Source organism: Adiantum capillus-veneris, chromosome 13 (genome assembly GCF_014529385.1).
Source record: "Adiantum capillus-veneris isolate H3 chromosome 13, ASM1452938v2, whole genome shotgun sequence".
In the NCBI taxonomy this organism is placed as follows: Eukaryota; Viridiplantae; Streptophyta; class Polypodiopsida; order Polypodiales; family Pteridaceae; genus Adiantum; species Adiantum capillus-veneris.
This window is the reverse complement of record NC_140943.1, coordinates 132,823,147-132,842,907: the sequence shown is the minus strand read 5'-3', so window position 1 is coordinate 132,842,907 and position 19,761 is coordinate 132,823,147. Positions and strand designations below refer to the sequence as shown.

General features: G+C 45.0%; 3 protein-coding genes across 4 annotated transcripts in view; all 3 read right to left on the bottom strand.

Annotated features, from left to right (window-relative positions):
- LOC147444897 (chloride channel protein CLC-f-like) overlaps nt 1-19,761 on the bottom strand; it is an 82,592-nt gene that overhangs the window by 23,331 nt on the left and 39,500 nt on the right. The window lies entirely within an intron of this gene.
- LOC147444899 (uncharacterized) lies at nt 6,319-7,647 on the bottom strand. Its single transcript, XM_086527409.1, has 3 exons — nt 7,314-7,647; nt 7,065-7,222; nt 6,319-6,949 (listed from the first exon to the last, which is right to left on the bottom strand). The coding sequence occupies exons 1-3, from the start codon at nt 7,645-7,647 to the stop codon at nt 6,521-6,523; spliced, it is 921 nt and encodes a 306-aa protein (XP_086383535.1). The 3' UTR covers nt 6,319-6,520.
- Nucleotides 7,744-9,622, bottom strand: LOC147444898 (uncharacterized). Its single transcript, XM_086527658.1, has 2 exons — nt 8,923-9,622; nt 7,744-8,670 (listed from the first exon to the last, which is right to left on the bottom strand). Exons 1-2 carry the CDS (start codon nt 9,620-9,622, stop codon nt 7,745-7,747), a joined length of 1,626 nt encoding a protein of 541 aa, XP_086383784.1. The 3' UTR covers nt 7,744.

The window sequence follows — 19,761 nt, the reverse complement described above, 5'->3', positions numbered from 1 at the left end:
GTGAGGGAGTAGGAGCAGAGGAAGGCATGAGCCTCAGCACGAGAAAAGCGCTCTGAGGAACTAGAGCCAGATCAGCCCAAGGGTTTCGTACCCGAGTTTGGGAAGTAGATCCACGGATCGGAGAGAGGTAGTCTCTCAAGTTGTGATCCGGAAGTTGGGATTCCCAAGTAAGGACTTCGTTTCCGGGAAAGCAGAGTTGTTCTGCGAGAAGAGGACTCTGGAAAGAGAGTTGGAAAAGAGTTGCAGGGATGCCATGCCCTGAGTCTGGAAGGTGAGATCCACAGGCGAGAACCTTGATTCTCGAGGAATTGGAATAAGGAACGGAAGTTCCTTGGAATAGGGTTTTGCCCTAAGAATCGGAAGCTGAGGCTTCTAGGAACCATCAAGTCTTATTCTAGAACGAACGTGGTAATACGTTCGGTTCAAGTGCTTGTATAGACTTCTCCTCAGTAATAAAGATACTATTACGGGGGGGGGGGGGGGGGGACCAGACCATCTTTTGGTCCCCAGTACTGTGTCGATCTTCTCACTCTCTATCTCTCTCCTTTTATGTATTTCTCTCTATATATTCTGGCTTCAGTATTAAGTGATAAAATCTATTTATCCGAATGTATTTTATATTGTTATGCGCTCCCGTTTGTGACACTCTCAATAGCTCGCCCACATCGTCAAGCATTCAGATAAATAGTAGAGCTAGAGCATTCCTATCACTCTAAGGCTCTTGGTGGCATCACCTGGCTGTAAGTGAGGGCACTTGAGTCTGGAGAGAATATAAGAGTGTGTGGCCCTACGAGTATATATATATATATAACGGGAGCTCAAGGAAGACAAGAAGAAGTGCACTGCATACGCTAGCTACGTGGCTCCCCTCCTCTGATGGCAACCTCTGAACGATCTATTTAGATTCAAATTGCTAAAGGAACTTGCAAGCTCTCACCTTATGCACTGAGGTCGGCCTTCTTTGACGACTGAGATGCCCCTTCCCAGCTTCAGATGGTGACCCTCCTGCAGCTCAACACCTTCCCTTGCTTCACTGAATGGTGTGCCCTTCTAACTCCCTCTTGGCTCTGCTTGCGGCCTCTCTCCATACAAGCTCTGCATAAGACAAAAAAAACGTCCTTTGTTCATGGCCTCCCAACTGATCCTGTGGCGCTAGTAAGTAGCCTCCAATTCTCCACCTTCTTCTCCCAAGAGCACGCAGGGCTTGCGCTTATGTAACCCCCCCTCAAAGAAATGCTTCCCTCATGCCATTCATAGATCCTTTGCACTGCCATTGACCATGCTCCTCAACCTCTGGTGGCTCTGAACAGACTATCCAGGCCCTCAAGGGAAGCGCCCTAACTCCTCTACCTGGCAGCCTCTTGCACCGTGTGATAAGGCGACCCCCAACCTGTAGGTCCGAGCCCCTCTGCAGCGCTTCAGCCCTCCTTCATGCGCCCATATCAGGGCTTCTTCCATTGGAGTAGGCCACCCTAGCTTCCCTCCAAAGAGGTCTGCAAGACTTGCCTTGCTCTAGCCCTCTCTGGTGCAGTGCTCCCGTTGTTTGCTAGCTCCAGCCCAAGTACGGCTCTACGAGGTGCTTGCCCCTTCTCCAACTTGTGTAATTGCCGCCCTCGGAAGCCAGCCCTGTAGTCCGTTTCTAGCTGCTCTGGAGGATGAGCTCTCCCTCAGCTTCTTTGAGCCGTCCTCCCTTGCCTTGAGAGCCCTCTACCGAGCTCATCAGATGGTTTTCTCCCTCCTCCTGATCTCGGCCTCTACACGGTGTCCTCCTCTCTCTCTCACTTGGTGAGTCTTCCTTTGAGCTCTCCCTTCTTAACCCCCGTGAGCTGCCTCTCCTTCAGAGCTTTCTCGGCATGGCCCATGCTCGTCCTCATCTTCACGTGGCCACCATGTCTGCGCCACGCTCCCAATTCTTACAGGCAACACTAAAAAAAACCCCATTTTTCCTTCCTTTCTAATTATTTAACCAAGGGCTGCTTCCCACTCAGACATTGTCACCATTTGATTCGATGCTTGAGTTCCTCGATGTAGCCGTGTTTAGCTCGGATCTCACCATCCTTAACCCTTAACTTGACAAGAGATCATGTTCACTTTATTGGATCTACCCCAAGCAATACCCAATGCCTATGAAGCCTGCTGATGTAGCCTCATTCATCACAACCTAAATGACGCTCGACCATCAGTCACCTCTGCAAGAAGATCGGGCATAAACAATGGATATTGACATCGAGGTAGACATCTCCCATAGAAGCCTTCTATAAAGATTCAAGACCCTTGTCAAGCTTAAAGTGCATCAATTCTTTGCAAACTTGGTCAAATGGCGAGCTGTAGACCATAGCCAAGAGCCATAGTCACATGGGACGGGGACGGGTCTCGGGGATGTGACGGGACTATTGCGGTTCCTCTCGTGATTCACACACAGTCAAAAATTGCACAACTCGCTTCCCATCTCTGCTCTTTACCCTAGCATAAGCAGAACCATCATCCAAGACCTTTGTTTCCATGCGAATGGCTGTGATGTATGGCTGCCCAAGGATAAGAGGATAGGTAGACATCTCCTGCACAAGGATAAGAGGATAGGTAGACATCTCCTGCACAAAGAAGTTTTGCTCATCCTTCACATTACCAATCGTCACTTTCACATTTGGACAAGCCCCATACAACTCTCTTGATGAGTTATTTGCAGCTCTAATCATCCACCCATGGTCTGTGTCTATCGGCCACTTACCCTTCATGTAAAGACTCTTGGACATAAGATTGATTTCAGAGCCATGATCTATCAATACAACATATGGCTCCTCAAGATCACCCACCTTGACTAAAGTTTCTCTTGTAGCTCTTGCCCAATGACTTTTGGAGTAGTGGCTTTTATAGGAGGCTTCATCTTCATCATCATCATTTGCAAATCTAGCATGTGCATCTCTTCGAGAAGACTGGTAGCATCCTACCACACTTTCATCGCAATCACTCTCTTGGACATGTATCCCATGTGCCTTAAGTGACTCCCCTTCACCCTCAGACTGTGGAGGAATAGACTTAGTAAGAGTTCGTCTCTTTCTTTTTATGATATCTATAATTTCTTCATGAAACTCGCATTTAGCAATGCCAAGAACTTCACCCAAGGTAACCTCAACTTTTGCTATTCAAAATCCTTTCCTCAATACCTGCCTTAAGTTTGTGGCAGCTTCAATGTCAGATTGTAGTTTGTATGCAGGGCCTTTTGCTTTGACTTTTCCTTGCTCTTTCTTCTTCCCTGTAGATGCCTCCTCCATAGGAATCTCAGGAGGAGGAGGCACAAATGGTGGAGCCTCATAAGAAGGTCCTGGATCCTTTCTTCCTCCGGCTCTTGTAACGCTCTTTGAAGTAAAAGGACCTGCATCTCCATTCTCACGCCTACGCTTCTCTTTCACAATTGCTTCATTGTTATAGCATTTTGCAAGATAGGCATGCACTGATAAAGAGTTCACAGGGTCATCCCAACCTGTTGTATGGCATATGCAATCACCAGCTTCATGTAATACCTGTTTAGTTACCTTCCCTTTTTCCGCTGAGGCTACTGCATATGGCCACAAGCTATCAACCTCCTCAAAAGCATCTAGAGTAGACTTTAACGCTTTCTTTGGAATTAGCTCTGTCTTTGCCCCATAGGTAGCAGCCTCCACTGCAAAAATAGCATGATTGGTCGCCATATCCTCCACTAACTTCCGCATACCCCCTTCCAAAGTTAGTTCCTAATGGCATACCTGTCTCCCGCAGATGGATCTTGCCATCCTTAAAAAACACAAGATCTCTTTTCAAGGCATCACTGAAGCTATCACAATCCCTTCTACCATGGTCTGTGCCATCACACCATATGCATCTGTGCACAAATCCTTCTTTGCTTTGGGATTTCTCTCTTGCAGGTTATCCTTTCTCTTCAAGCCTAAGTCAGCTTTAATTGCATTTCTCGCATGCCCTTAACAAGCTCATCAAGCATAGAGTTATCACCTTTTGGACTCACACTAATAGGCTTTGGAGGAATCTCAGACATGTTGGAGGTAGAAGTAGCATTAACCATCTTACCTCTACGGCGTTGCCTCTTAGCAAGCAATGAGACCGCGTCCTCAACCTCTTGCCACTCAGCCTTTAGACCTTGTTCTGTATTCTTGTCTTCAAGGAGTAGCTCTAACTTTTCTTGGAGCTCAGAACCTGCAACTTGAAGGAACAATTCAGTCTTTCACTATCCAAAGTGGCTCGCTCTGTTCCTGACAGCAGCTGAGCATAGGGCCGCTCAAACTCTCTCAACAGTTTGGTGATGGAAAGTCCTTCTTTTGGCTTTGCAACCCATATTAAGAAGGTCCTTTTTGTAACCCTTTCAGAGTCCTCCATGAAGTATTCCTCCTTTAGGGCTAATTTGAATTGCTCCCAACCTTCTCCATGCTCCTTATTCCTCTTACTACATGGTCTCGGGGACCACAACAAGCTCAAAACTACGAATCATGTCCACCTCTGGAACTCGTTGTAGCTCCATCTCCTTTACATAACCACGAAGAAACTTTGTGACATCTTTCCCTTCAAATTGGTCCATTTTGTTCACAATAGCTTGAAGCACTTTGGTTGCTGACACCTCCCTTCTTTCTGGAGCTTGTTGTTGTTGCATAAACATGGCGAATGCTTGAAACATTTGCATTGTGCCTTGATCAAAACACATGCCTTATTGCTCTTGCTGATCCATAGCTTTCATTATCTATAATTAAACCTTTCCAAACAAGTTTTTGAACCCCCATCCCAACTGCTTCGTGTCGGGGTCACCAGAAATGTCGGAATGTGTGCGGTCTAGCTGGGAAGGTGCAAAACCTTTGGCTGTGAGAGTTCGTGATGAGAGTCACAAACACTTTGTGAAAAAGCGTTTGTGGAGAATCACCAACCCTCTTTCTAAGAGTGATTGAAAATCTAAGAGCGTTTGTTACAGCAAAGTCACAAACCCAACCTTGCCTATCATGCTTGGAAATTGCTTGTTTTCGTAGTTGAGATTACGATGAGAGGAGCACCAAATCACATTCAATTTCACTTAAAAAGACCCTTTAAAAACACTAAAGTTTCAGCCATGAAACCTCAATGCTCATACAAGCACAAATCTCAATCAAAACCCAAACCTCTTTCATGGTATCATGTAGCCTCACCCCCAATTACATAGTCGTAGCACCAAACGGTCGAAAGGAATGCACGAGATTCCACCTTCACGGCGACGATTTTTTGATCTTGCAGAGATTTATGAGCTTCTAAGTTGAAACCCACACACCATTTTGATAAGGGGAAACCCTAATTCACTCCCTCACAAGCTCAGCTACAAGATTACGAAGAGGCGGGACTGCAGCATACATAGATTGGGCAACCATGGAAGCTATTGTACAGTAGAGCAAAATTGCTGCTTTTTTCCTGTAAAAAGCAACCTTCTCTCTCTTCCCCCACGGCAATATGAGCTGATGTGTCCATTTTTGGGCCATTTCGCCACTTTGGACCGAAACTAGGTCATTTTCATCTCATTTTTGACCCAAAAAATGCCATTTTTGATGCGAAAAATCCGAAATAGAGTCAAAAAATTCCCTAAATTTGTGGGATCACTCGTATAAGCATAAAAGCATAGATAAGCATCATTTTCATCAATATACCATTTTGGGTCACTTTCCATGCAATTCTGCAACAACGCATGTTCGTTGCTATTTTTGGCAGTTTTTGTCCGCATCACTCTTTATAGGCGAGATGAGTGTGCCAGAATGAAACACTTGGAGTATGTACATAATAAAATCAAAATAGGCATCTTATCAAGTTGAAAAGGACGCAAAGGCGCCACATCCAGGGCCAGGGCTCCCCGGATAGGTATGTAAATGATAGCGACCACAGTAGCCGCTTCAACATATATCACAGTATGTACATGATTGCTTTTATTCGCATGCATCGAGAAGTGTCAAAAGTGAGGTAAATGTTTTTATTTCACACTATGGACGTGCCAACGGAAAAGAATAGATTGAACCAAGGTGGTACCAAACGTACTGTACGTGGCGTATATGTACGTACTGTACGTTGTTCCGTACAGGAAAAAAATTTATGTACGTAAAAATACGTACTCTTGGTAAAAAACCGCAAAATACTCATTTTCTAGGACTTCTCCAATATAAATCAAGAGAGAAGCCAACAACTTATAGAGACATTCAAAGACATGTTTTACAAGACAACCACATATTGTGTAACTACTGCAAGAGACTTAAAAGTTAAGACGACATTGATAATTGAACAAGAACATCAAGGCTCAAGAGTCAAATGAGATCTGAAATAACAATGAACACACTAATGTTGAAAACATCAAATGACAAAGTACCATAGGTGATAGCCTACAAGGCCCACGCCATAACAAAAGGCTCATCAGCCATCATAACTGAAACCATACTACTCAAAAAGTCTATCTATATAGTAGTAGATACTAGAAAGCACTAAATAGCTAGCTCAAAGCTAGCACATCATCCATGTGATGGCCCCATCGTCAAAAATCATCATCAGATGCAGATGAAGACTCTGTTGAAGAGACCAAGTCCCCATCCGTCAGGACATTGCCCTCTTCGTCGTACTCTGGCTCTGCCATCACGGACATTTGTGCCACATGTAGATCATCCTCTACTGCCTCTGTCGAAGCCTCAATGAGACGAACAGCCTCGTTTGCCCGTTTCCGAGAAGAACGAACAGGTAGCTTCCCTTTACGAATGCTCTCTCTTCGAGCTCTATCTGGGTCTGGATCATGCTCACGTAGAGGAATAGCCAAAGCTCGTGCGCGTGACCTCGTCACACGCCGATCAACACTCTCCAACTCCCTGTGAAGCAATCGAATAATCTCCTGCTGCTCATTTCTGATTTGCGCCTCCACCTCCTCTATAGCAGCAGGATCTGCCACCATCTTCACCTTGGTTGGGTCCGCCTGTTGAAAAATGAAAACAAAGGAAATATTATTTAGTATGTACTAAGTACTCAATGGCCGAGTGTATCATGATTCATGACTCAATCATTTATGTGAAAATTAATAGTAGACCTACTTGGGTGTTCCCAAAGCGTGGTAGGCTCGCACAAGCCTCATATTTGCTCGACAATAGACTAACTTCTCTAGTTGAGAAGTGCTGAGACGATTGCGGATCTTCGTATGTATCAAGGAATAAGCGCTCCAGTTGCGCTCGCATGCACCAGCCGAGCAATCCTACAACAATGAGCATTGAGATTTAATATATGGCAATAGTAAGTACTAAGTACATTGTGCAAAAACTGTAAGTCTCAAGATTCTCAATTACCTGTGAAAGTACTCGTAAAGCCAGATGTGTAAGCGTTGGAAGACCTTGTCTCCCATAATTCTGCCACCATGTAAGAGGGGAACTTGGTAGCCTCTGGCCTCAACACCACAGCTCTAGCAAAGGATGGTCCTAGATTGTTCATGAAGCTGATCATCTCTGCATCAATCTCCAGCTGATCGTCCATGTGGTACATCATATTGATGTAATCATCCTTGAGCTTTAAGAGAGTCCTCTCATGGAAAAGCTCTGGCGTCTTGTAGAAAGGATGAAGCAATGCAGCCATCCCGTGAATGGGACGACTCATGAAAGTCCATCTCCTTTCTACAATGGCCATGATGTCATCTCGGCTGAAATTTTCAGCAATAAAACAAAGCTGAATTGGCAAATTCAAATGACAACAAGTCTACTAGAAGATTTCAAAAGACAAGTACTTACCAGGTCTGTGTCAGAGACACGCACTCTGTAAGGTGTCTCTTCATCTCCATGAAGAGATGATAGACTAGGCCCAATGTAGAGCCCTCCATGTCTGTGACTCGAAGAAGCACATACACTGGCTGCAATGCCACTGTCAAACTCTGAACCTGTGTCCAAAAGGACTCATCGAGCACCCGTCGCTGTATGTATTTAGTGGGCTCTGTCTGCGAGTGATGCATCAATCTCCACTTCGGGTCCACGACTGTCTGGAGAAGTGGATCCCTCAATTTGAAGAGTCTCTGTAGCACTAAATACATATAAGCAAATCTGGTCTTTGAGGGTCGCACGATATCAAGTGTACTGTGGCTCCTGAAGATAGCTAAAGCTTGATGTTTCTTGCGGAAAAAGGTGGTCATCTTAGTGGCATCTGTAACAATAGGCAATACCCAAGGCAACTTGCCTATATCCTCCATAAGTAAGTCAAGACAATGCGCAGCACATGGAGTCCAAGAAATCCGAGGGTAAGCTGCCTCGACCATTTCACCCATAAGTTTACAATTTGAGGCATTATCAGTCACAACCTGTACCACATTATCCTTCCCAACCTCATCTATAGCTTTCTTGATGTGCCCAAAGATAAACTCACCACTGATGTGCTCTCCGGCCTTGCCTGCATCCACAGCGCGCAAGAAGTATGTGCCAAGACAAGACGACACAAGAATATTAATGATGTGCCGCCTACGAACATCACTCCAGCCATCTGATATGATGGTGCACCAAGGTGGTACCAAACGTACTGTACGTGGCGTATATGTACGTACTGTACGTTGTTCCGTACAGGAAAAATTTTTACGTACGTAAAAATACGTACTCTTGTAAAAAAACCGCAAAGTACTAAATTTTCTAGGACATTTCCAATAAAAAACAAGAGAGAAGCCAACAACTTATAGAGACATTCAAAGACACGTTTTACAAGACAACCATATACTATGTAACTATTGCAAGAGATTTGGATTTTTATTTTAAATCAGCATTGTACGGGCTTCCCACACACCCCAAATCCCAAAAAAAAAAAAAAAAAAGCGTACGGATCGTTCCGTACAGTACGGATCTGTACATAACGTCCGTACGGTACGGAACGAATCAGTACGTACGTTTTGATCCAACCTTGTGGTGCACCCAAACTGTTGCCAACCGGCCTTGACCGGGACCAAAGCCTTATCTATCAAAGCCTTCTGCTCATCAAGCATTGTAGTGCGCATCTTCTTATACTCCACCCCTGACCATGAATCTGTGTGACCAACATCAACTATAGCCCGGACCATCCTCTTCCATTGCTCAGTCCTCAAAACATTGAAGGAGATGTTGCACTCAATGAGAGTACGCGCAATCTCCATCTCAGCCACCTTTTGACGCTCCTTCACCCAAGAGAGAGAGTTCACACACGAAGGCAAGGTGCTTTGCCTACGTGCATCCATATCACCTCGATCTTCCTCCTCCTGCACAACTCGAGCCCTCTTTCTACTAGAACCAGCAGTGGGATGATCCTCTTGAACCTCGGAAGATGAACCACCAAAATCCCCAATAAGAGCATCATGAAGAGCATCCTGTGTGTGCTGGCTACCTGTATTTTTTTTTGGTATTGGTACTTCGGGAAAATTCTCCGCAATCAGCTTGTCCCTAATATCCTGTGGAACCTTTTTGCACCCTCCACAATTGTTGGTCGTGCCAATGCCCGTCAGATGCTTGACGACACGAGAAATTGTACACGTGAGCTCAAAATTACAGTACTTGCATTGCCATCGTCGAGTGCCGGAACCCGCTTGGCCTGGAGTGTTGATAATGCGGATGACATTGGTATGCTCCTTCCAGTATGGGTTGCATGGCTTAGGCATGATGAATCTGTCGCAAACAATAAGACACACGCGACACGAGTGAGACAAAGAGACAGAGAGACAGAGAGGGGGAGCCCCGGAGCCTGCAATAAGAACTTGGAGAAGAGAGAGAGAGAGAGAGAGAGAGAGAGAGAGAGAGAGAGAGACTTTACCTGCACAGTGACACTTTGTTTCTCTGCAGAGATAATTGACTGCGTTATTGGTTTTCTGCAACCCAATGCAAGCGCCTAAAAAATAAGGCCAAAAAACTGGTCGCCTGGGCCTAGCGAAACCCTCATGCTGGAAAGGGGGCAGAATTTTTTTATAAAAAAAACCAACACCGTACGGATCGATCCGTACGGTACGGATCCGTACAGATCACCCGTACGGTACGGAAAGGATCCGGACGTACGTGTTGATCCTACCTTGGATTGAACAATTGTAAGCACTTTAAATCATAGTCACAAGGGACGCATTCCGAGACGGGGGAACGGGGGACGGGGGACGAGGGACGGGGCTGAAATGGATTTTTAGTGTAAAAAAGAGAGCGGGACGGCAAGTGGGGACGGGAAGCCCGAAAAAGGGCGTCCCCTGTTACTATGCTTTAAATACCAACTGAACTGAAAGAGATGCATGACACGAGACAGGGAGTGGCGGAGTTCCACCCCAAAAGAGCACTGGCCCCAACGTTGGCGCCCCTTTCGGTATTTCTTTATATTACTTGAACTGAGTACAATACCGATACTCGCGCTCTACACCTTCAGCGTGCCAGAGACTGAGCCCTCCACATATTTAAAGGCCCTTGGGCTATGAAAAGCATTTACATGAAAAGCTTCAAACTCAAAAGCATCTGGTCCAAAAGCACTAGCACCAAAAGCTGCCAACGCTTTTCACGGAAATCCGTACAACTGTCATGTGGCACTTTCAACACGAATTACGGTATTGTCCGTACAACCTGCCATGTCAGCATGCCAACGCGTTTTGCGGGGGTTCCGTACAACAACCATGTCATCAACATTTTACATTGGGTCTTTTGTGGGTTTTGCTTCTAGTTTCTTGGGCCCCATCGGACGGAGTTCCATAAGTTGGTACAAACTCCTTCCGCTGCTTCTTCTGCTTCTGTTGCTTCTGCTTCTTAGGGTTTAGGCCCCTCGGCCGAGGATCTGCACAATGGCTCCGTTCTTCAGTGGCTTGAAACGTTGATAGGAGTTTTTTGGTTTAAAGTTTACCAGCCCATGTATATATGGTGTGCTCGCTTTTTCCAGTTTTGAGTGTGCTATGGTTGCTTGTACAGTGTTGGGCAATGCCAACTTTTGGCGTGTGCTCTTAGCATAGAAACACGGGACTCGGAGACGTGGCCCTTTTTGGTAGGGACGGATGCGGGGACGCGGGACGGGACAAGGGGACGCGACGCAGAGGGGTCCCTCACATGGGACGCAGAGGGGAAAGCGAACAAAGAGTTCAAAGAGTACAGGGAGACAAGGAGTTTTGGCCATGTACCATTGTAAAGAGGGATTGCAATGGTACAAGAAGAAAAAGATTCTCGCCTGACCTAAAGCGAGAAGAAGCTTTTTCTACAGGTTTCCAGGGATTAACAGAGCATGGGTCAGTATGTTTTATGAAGCTTGAAGATATGAAAAGAAGTGCACGACAATATGTATATAATGTATAGAAATACATAAAGGAAAATGGTTTCATAGAGGATAGTGAATGCATTTCAGGTTCTTTAAACAAGTTTCTCATGTAGATACTATGCTTGAGCTTGAGGCTATAATGGACTCTAGCATGCAAGATGGAACCCACGTTGTGGAAGTATGTTCTATGGAAATATATGATGTGATTGAGGCTTTTGAAGATCAGAAAGATTTCAATGCTAATGAAGCACCGGAAGTGCGTGTGGAGACCAAGTACAAAATGGTGGCAAAGAAAGTGAGACCAGTGGCCTTACCTTTACCAACATCAAATTGCAGGAAAAAGCTAGAGCAAGCTTCCTTGCATCCGAGTCTCATGGATCCAAAAAGAATTGGACACAAGTTCACAATGGAATCCCTAAAAAAGATAAAAGTTGGTTGTGAGGAGTTTTTAACGGAAGAAGAGAAGAAGAGTTTTAAAGAAATGCTTTGAAGACATGGTAAGACTTTAGCTTTCCAACCACATGAGATAGGGTGTGTTGATCATAATGTTGTTGCACCTATGGTCATCTTCACTATCCCTCATGTACCTTGGAATCTACGCCCAATTCCGATTCCAAAAGCACATTTGCCAAAGTTAATAGAACTACTCAATGAAAAGATTAGCATGGGTATCTTGGAGCCTTCTTGTGCGCCATATTCGAACAGATGGTTCACTGTGTCTAAGAAGAATAGAGCTTTGCGGTTCATACAAGATATGCAACCTGTGAACAAGGTTACCATCAAGAATGTGGGTACAAGACCTATAGTGGATGAATTTACAGAGGCGTTTGCAGGAAGGTCAATTTACTCAATGGGGGATCTCTATTCAGGGTACGATCAATTTCAGCTAGATGTTGAGAGTAGAGATCTGACTACTATGAAAACACCTTTGGGACTGTACCTTACCTCAAGGAGCAACAAATTCAGTTGCACATATGATGAATGGGATGAACAAGGTTCTACGTGACTTCATACCTCAAATCACAATGCCATTTCTTGATGATGTACCTATCAAAGAATGTGAAGACAAAGATAAAGATGAAGCTATGGATTCAAGGAGGTGCCATAAGTTTGTTGCAAACCATATCAAAGATTGTGAGAAGATTTTGTCAAGGCTGGAAGAAGTTAATCTTACCCTGTCAGGACAAAAATCTGTATTTGGAGTTAATGAAGTGTTGATTGTGGGGCATATGTATGGTCCTTATGGTAGAAGGCCTTGTCTTGTCCAAAAAAGATGGATGCAATCAAAAACATGAAAGAAACATGTACAACTATAACTAAAGTTCGAAGATTTCTTGGTGCTTGCGTCTTCTATCTTATTTGGATACCACATTATGCAAATGTAGCACATCCCCTTTATAGGTTGTTGAGAAAGAATCAGAAGTTTCGATGGGAAGTAGAGCACATAAAAGTCATGAGAAAGATAAAGAAGCTACTTCTTTCATTGCCAACCTTGAGAAAGGTAGACTATGCATGTGAGAGACCTATCATTGTGACAGTGGACACGAGTCCTACAGGGATAGGATGGGCAGTAGGGTAAGATGATGATGAAGGAAAAAGGTATGTGGTGATATTTGGAGCCAAGATTCTGAGTTCTCGCCAACGAGATTATGCACAAGTAAAAAAGGAATTATGGAGGTGGTTACAGCATTGAGGTGTGACAAGAAGTACTTGATAAGGGGCATCAGTGGTTGTGGAAACCGATTGTTTGACTCTTCTTGGAATGATCACAAATTGTTCGACTCCTAATATTGCAATGTTGCAATGGATAGCCTACATAAAGTCCTTGAATCCTAAGTTCAAGCATATTGCAGGGAAAGACAATCCAATGGCAAATATGCTATCTAGAGCAAGGTATGAAGATGAACAGGACATGATTATTGAGGGAGATGATGTAGGCACAAAGTTTTACACTATTGATCATGCAAAGAGTAGTCGTGCATGTTTTGTGTCTTCACTTGTGTCCTTTTCAAAGAAACTATATGAGGATGAATGGCTCTTGATAGGTTGCTACTTAAGTACTCTACAAAAGCAGGATGATTGGACTGAGCACGAATTTAAGAGGATAAGAAGAAAAGCATATGGATACTTCTTGAGGGATGGCTACTTATGGAAGCATCCTAAACGAAGAGATGAAACACCATTGCGCGAAGTATGCGATAAGGTTACTCAACAACAAATCATCAAGAAGTTCCATGAAAGTTTATGGGCAGGACATCGAGGTGTATGGGCAACATTTGCCAAGGGAAACTCCCGCATAACCTAACAAGGTTTGGGCCGGGAGATATTCAACGACTCCCTCGTCACTCCTCCGGCATAACCTAAAAAGGTCTGGGCCGGGAGATATAGAGGCCTTTTACAACCAAACGCCCCCCAGACCACAGCCTGCGTCGTTTGGAGGTGCTGAGAGTAACCACTACTCAGACTTCTTAACACTCCTCTTGCATAACCATCCAGGCCGGGAGTCACAACAACAATACTCCCCCCGTAAATAACCACAAGGGTCCGGGCCATGAGTAAAAACAACACTTTCAATCATTCAATACTCCCCCTGCAAATAACCACTCCATTCGGGAGTAAAATCACCAATCATTGAAACCATTATTAAAACCAGAGTCAAACAATTCAAATCAGCACCAAGATAGGTTCAAAACAGATACCATCCATTTCAAACAAATTCCAAACAAGTTCTCAAACAAATTTCAAACTTAAAAAGCAATCTCGACATCAGTCGAGCTCGAAAAGTCGACTGACTTCCCATCCTGAAACCTGCACCAAAAATTAGGGTTAGGTTCATTCCATAAGGTTGTAGTCGAGCACAGCATGGTCCATCAGCTCTTGGACAAACAATGTTTTCTTTGGCGGCGATGGTAGTCCCAAGATAGCAATCGCACTGGACCTCCAAGGTCATTTGCTCGTGAAGAGACATCTACTGAGAGATGTCAAGAAATTTCAAGTTATAATCTGCTAGGGTTTCCATGGCAAGCATTTCTGGATACCCCACTCTGCTAGAAGTTGCACTCCGAAGGAAGATGTCAAAAACCATACAACTTCGGGCAAAAAATTTCTTGAAAGCTTGCCAAGTCTTTGGAAGTGTGCGGCTTGGTAGCTATAGACATCAACATCTCTCATCCTCAATTTCACCTGCAAAACAGGTAAGGAGATGGCTCACCTCGTTGCAAAAGAGGGGATGTCCAGCTCCATACTTCCCAATCCATACAGATGCGAGTTCCTCGCTCCTATTTCCGGTTATCTGTCACAAACAACCAGATTGTCAGTACATCAGTATCCCTTTCAGTGTCCTTTCCAATATCTGGTTTATCTTCTGGTCAACAATTCTGCTCCAGCTCTTCCTACGAGTAAAGCTTCCGCTTTTCTGCCCTCGTCTGTCTTTTCAGCTTTCATCCCGTCTTGAGAGGACAATCAATGGCCTCACGCTATCTTGAGTGAATCTCATCAATCGGGTAATTCTTTAGGTGTTTCACAAATCTTGGGTCTTTGGAGTACTTCACCAACCTTTTCACACACGTGTCAACCTGCAGTTAACGCTTGTACTTCGCTCAGGCAAACTTTTCCATCGAAAAATTTGTCCAAATCTTCATTCTGTACTTCAATTCCCGTGCCAGATTTCAACCCTTCTTTGCCTTCCCGTTGAGAGGTGTTATCTCTGTCAGATTCTCCACGAGAACCCATGTGTAATCTGGGATTCTTTATGGCAAGACAAAGCGAGGAAGACGAGAGCGCGCCCAATGCGTGATGAGTAAGGGTGAGAATGGCTACTAAGTCTAGGGTCGGGACATGTAAATTCTTTTATGGAAATTTCCGAAGTGCCCAAGTGCTTTCTCTGCTGTTTGGTGGGATCGGTATACTTTGAGAATAGCACACGCCTTTGTTACCACTGTCACGAGCTTGGGCACCCCAAGTTGGGAATCGTGCACGACACACAAGAGAATCACTTAAAATACTTCACAACTTTAAAATCACAGTTTAATTTTTGGTCAACACGGCTCGGCGTAGTTCCGTGCCCAGAGAGATTGGCCCCAAAGACTAGCGTCCCTTTCGGTATTTCTTTTATATTAATGCTTGAGACACACGAGGGGTCCTCTGCTCTCAGACTCTGCTTCCAAATGCTCTGAAGAGTGAGGCCACTTGGGTCTATTTATTGATACAAGGGATACCAAAAAGCAGAGCCCCAAAAGCTTCTAAACTCAAAAGCAAAGTGTTCCAAAAGCAACTATTCCCAAAACTGCCAAAAAAGTAGTCAGTGCAAATTATGAAAATCCGTGCAATCTGCCACGTCACCAGCACGTTTTACGGAGGTCCGTACTGCCACGTCAACAACCTGGCAGCGCGATATGCAGGCAGTCCATACAGTCAGCCTGTCCATATAGTCTCTGCCACGTCATCTATTGCCCGTACTTTCTACCACGTCATCTGTTGTACTGTCCGGGCAGTGCTGCCACATCATCTATTGTACTGTCCGGGCAGTACTGCCACGTCATCAGTTTGTGACACCACACATATCCAACACTTGCATGAACACGACAGTCACTGAACATTCACATCACTATTCCCGTCGATATCTTAGATGAGAATTGTGATCATTGTAACTTATTTAGCAATCACATCTAGACCACGTTGATCTTTTCATGGATATCTTGATCTACTAAATCTCGTTACTATCACATTCACATCACCCCTAAGGTGACTAAGATAAAATTCTGCAATGATTTCATCTATCCGACACGTACTCAAACAATACACACATGAGAGAGCACATGTAACATATTCATTTTAGGATTCTCGTTTCAAAGTAGTTTTTTACATAAAGTCATTTAGCAAAATACTATCAATATCCTTGAAATCTCGAAAGATATCAGTGACCTTATTCTCGGCGAGGTAACTTGTGACCAAAGAGCAAAGTAACTCCCCTCTTGTGCAGTCCACACCGCACTAGATGATTCATCGGTAACTTTTGGAATAGTCGGTGCTAAACCAAAAGCCTCATGGTGAAGCTCTAGTATTTGAGGAGTATCTGCTAAGTCCTCCTCCATCCACTTGGCATCAAGAGCCGGATAATTCCTGAACTTGACCGAATACCATCATGTCAGCTTACCTTTCACTTTCCTTTCCTTGTGAGCCAGGACCTATGCTGGAATGAGTATCTCTTCCACTTCTGGTTGCTCATCTCGCTCCCTATACACTGGCAGTTCACCTTTGAAAGGTCTCAATAGACTCACATGAAATGCGTTGTGAATCTTCCAAATAAGTGGTAGCTTCAATCTAAAGGATACACACATTCAAAGATCCATCTTTCTTTAAAACGAGAAGCACTAGCGAACAATAAGGGTGATGTACTAGACTACATTAGACCCTTTTCAAGAAGCTCTTTCACTTGGTTCATAATTTCCTCATTCTGGGCTCTGCTTATTCTGCAAGGTGGCCTGTTCGGTGGCGTGCTGCCAGGAATCAAATCAATCGTGCGATCTTCATTTCCTTGAAGAGGACCGAGGTAGCTTTCCAAGCAAACCCTGAGAGGAACAAAGCTTACAAATAGTCTTGTCATTCTTTCTCTAAGTCCACCGACATACTTGACGTCTTACTATCATTTAGTTTTTTCAAGTAGATTGAGTGAACAAAAAGACTAGTACAAACGGCCGAAGTCGACACAAGTGGGATGGACTCGCCCTTAAATTTTACATCAAGAATAATATCTCTGCCCTTCTCATTCTTCAACGTGGCCTTTCTTGCCCTGTAGTCGACCACGACATCGTTCTTGTGGTACCAAGGGATTCCCAAAAGGATGTCACACCCCTCCACAGGCATGATGTAGAAGTTTGCGTGCCCTACATACACCTAACAATGCAACCGAAGTTTGCCTATGACAGATGTAATGGCAACATCCCGTCTTGGTGCCACTCTAATTGTGTTGAACGATCCCTTCCACCACCAAAAAAACTGTATCCATTGTTGAGCTTCCATATGTTTCGCATATGAAGGGTCTTGTGAATTACGAAGTCTGTCCTCCATGACAAACCAGACTCCCTCCTACCTCACTCTATACTGAGCCTCTAGAGAATTTGTTAACGCAAGGAACAAAGGACTGTGGAAATGTGAATTCTCAATACTACCTATTCTCTCAATTCCGACACATCTAACATTGGTAGAAAGTGCGTTAGCTTGCTTGGAGTCCGATAAGAAGATAGCGCCAAAGTTATAGAACTATGGAGAGAGACCACTCACCACAATCTAAGTTACATTAGACTCAACACGTTTATAATTTATAGGTACTTTGGCCAAAAAGTAGTTTAAAATCTCTTGCTATTTATACTTCACCATGAAAAGCATGTTGCATTCTCCGCCACAAGTCGTGGGCTGTTGCGAGCAACTTTAGGATTCCGCTTTCTTTGCATTGTTGTCCTAAAGTTGCATAAGCCACTTCAGCAATTTACCACATACCCACCTTCGGGACGATTAATCATCCTCAATTACACTTGCGATACAAAACTCAACAATATCGTTACCAATTAAGGCTTTAGGCAATCGTGCAAACAAAAGGAGATACAGATTCCCACCTACCAACCTCCCTGCTCCATCGTCCACCCCCTCTCCTTCCGTACAGCCAACCCAAGGGACAGGACCTCCTTCGACATCTAGGAGGTCTCTTGGTAGTGCTTTTGCCACGAGCCGGCCGACGCGGGAGGAGCAGCCTTTTCTGGGGACGCTCCTGGTAGTGCAAAAGTCACCTTTTGCAGTTGTCCCTCGTGGGCTGACTAGTTTCAACATCCGTCGTCGGTGGGACTTCTTTGCTTACAATTTCACATAATTCCTTGGCGACTCTTTTTCATGACCTTGAGACTGCTTTCTTTAGAGTTCACGTACTTTTCTAGCAGCTAGAGGGGCAGAAGCCCTGGACGTAGTGATTGGTTCCTCCTTCCCACCGTGTGGCAGGGATCAGACTGAGTGGACCTTGGATTCAGTGATGGACTAGCTTTAGGTTTAGGCTCTCAAGTTCTCTCACCACACGGGAAACTTGGGAGTGACGGATTTGATATAGACTCTATGGTCGTTGGCCAAGTTTTCTGTGAGCTTCATGAGGCCCTCAGGGCACTCTGCCGGGGCAATTGCCCAAGGGAGGATGGTTTGACTCCCAGTCTTTTCTTGGAGTACTAGCAGCTGCTTGATCAGGATCTTTGTAGCGCTTACCAGCACATTTGGTACACTAGAGAGATGCCTGAAAGCATGAGTGAGGATTTGATCTACCTTATCCCCAAGGAGGGTGGTGCCTTGGATGAGATTCGGCAGTGGCGGTCCATCACCATTCTCAACTCAGCCTACAAAATCTTAGCCAAGGCTCTGAATTCAGCCGCTACTTGAGAGCATTATACATGGGACCCAGACAGGTTTTGTCAAGGAGCGCAGTATCCTTGACAACATCTTCACCTTTTGGGAGGCTTTAGCCCTTGCACACCTCCGAGGAGAGGACCTTGTGATTCTCCTTCTCGATTTTGAGAAGGCATACGACAGGGTTGACTGGAATTTCTTGGAGGGCACTCTGCGCAGGATGGGGCTCTCAGATAATTGGATCAAAGGAATGTCAGCTCTCTACAGATGTGCACATAGTCAAGTACTATTGGCCGGGGGAAGAGGGGAGAGCTTCATGCTCATGCGTTCGGTTAGACAGGGCTGTCCTATTACCCCCTTCCCGTTTCTCTTCTATGTTGAGACGACGAGCAAATTTCTGCCTTCACAGGAGGTTGGTTTGCGTGGCTTAGAGCTCCCTATTAGGGGAGACAAGTTGCTTGACACTGAGTTTGCTGACGACTCAGCCATGTACTTGGAGGGCCATGAGGCCAATCTGCACAGGTGTCAGTAGGCTCTTGAGGTGTTTTGTTGTGCGTCAAGAGCATTGATCAATTGGAGGAAGACAGTGGCTTTTTGGGTTGGTAGTGCTCCTACGCCTGATTGGTCGTCCAGTGAGGGCTTCAGGTGGATCCCCCAAAAAACTTTTGTACGCTAGGGCTATCAACTTAGCTCGGTTTTGTCTCCAAGGTAGCAGACTGCTTCCCTCCTCCTTTCTATTAGGAGGAAACTACTCCATTGGAGTTTGGCATGGCTCTCTTTGGCTAGCAGAGTTGTAGTGGTCAACCAAGTGTTGTTGGCTACTATGGGGTACATGACGTCTTGCTGGATCTTCTCGAGTTCCTACATCAGCCAACTGGAGAGGTTGATCGAGAATTTTTTGTGGTCAAGGCGTGACACCCAGTCAACCCGGGCCAAAGTATCTTGGCAGGTCATCACTTTACCATGTTCTCAGGGGGGTTGGGGATCATCAATCCGGCAAAGCAAGCAGAGCCCTCCTTGGGAAGCTTGTGATCAGATGACTTCTTCCAAGGGAGGAGCCTTGGAAGGAGTTGTTGCTACACCAGATTTGAGCCCGAGTCCCTCACGCGGACCGCCCCTGGAGCCCGTCCATCAAGTAGATGT

What these genes read in the sequence shown, in the direction of transcription:
- LOC147444899 (XM_086527409.1), bottom strand. Translation starts at nt 7,647, where the DNA reads ATGGCCATTGTAGAAAGGAGATGGACTTTCATGAGTCGTCCCATTCAC. An exon ending in CTTTACGAGTACTTTCACAG is followed by an intron (nt 7,223 to 7,313) that starts GTAATTGAGAAT and finishes TCATTGTTGTAG; the next exon opens with GATTGCTCGGCTGGTGCATG. An exon ending in CACGCTTTGGGAACACCCAA is followed by an intron (nt 6,950 to 7,064) that starts GTAGGTCTACTA and finishes ATTTTTCAACAG; the next exon opens with GCGGACCCAACCAAGGTGAA.
- LOC147444898 (XM_086527658.1), bottom strand. Translation starts at nt 9,622, where the DNA reads ATGCCTAAGCCATGCAACCCATACTGGAAGGAGCATACCAATGTCATC. An exon ending in TTTGGTCCCGGTCAAGGCCG is followed by an intron (nt 8,671 to 8,922) that starts GTTGGCAACAGT and finishes TGTCTCTATAAG; the next exon opens with TTGTTGGCTTCTCTCTTGTT.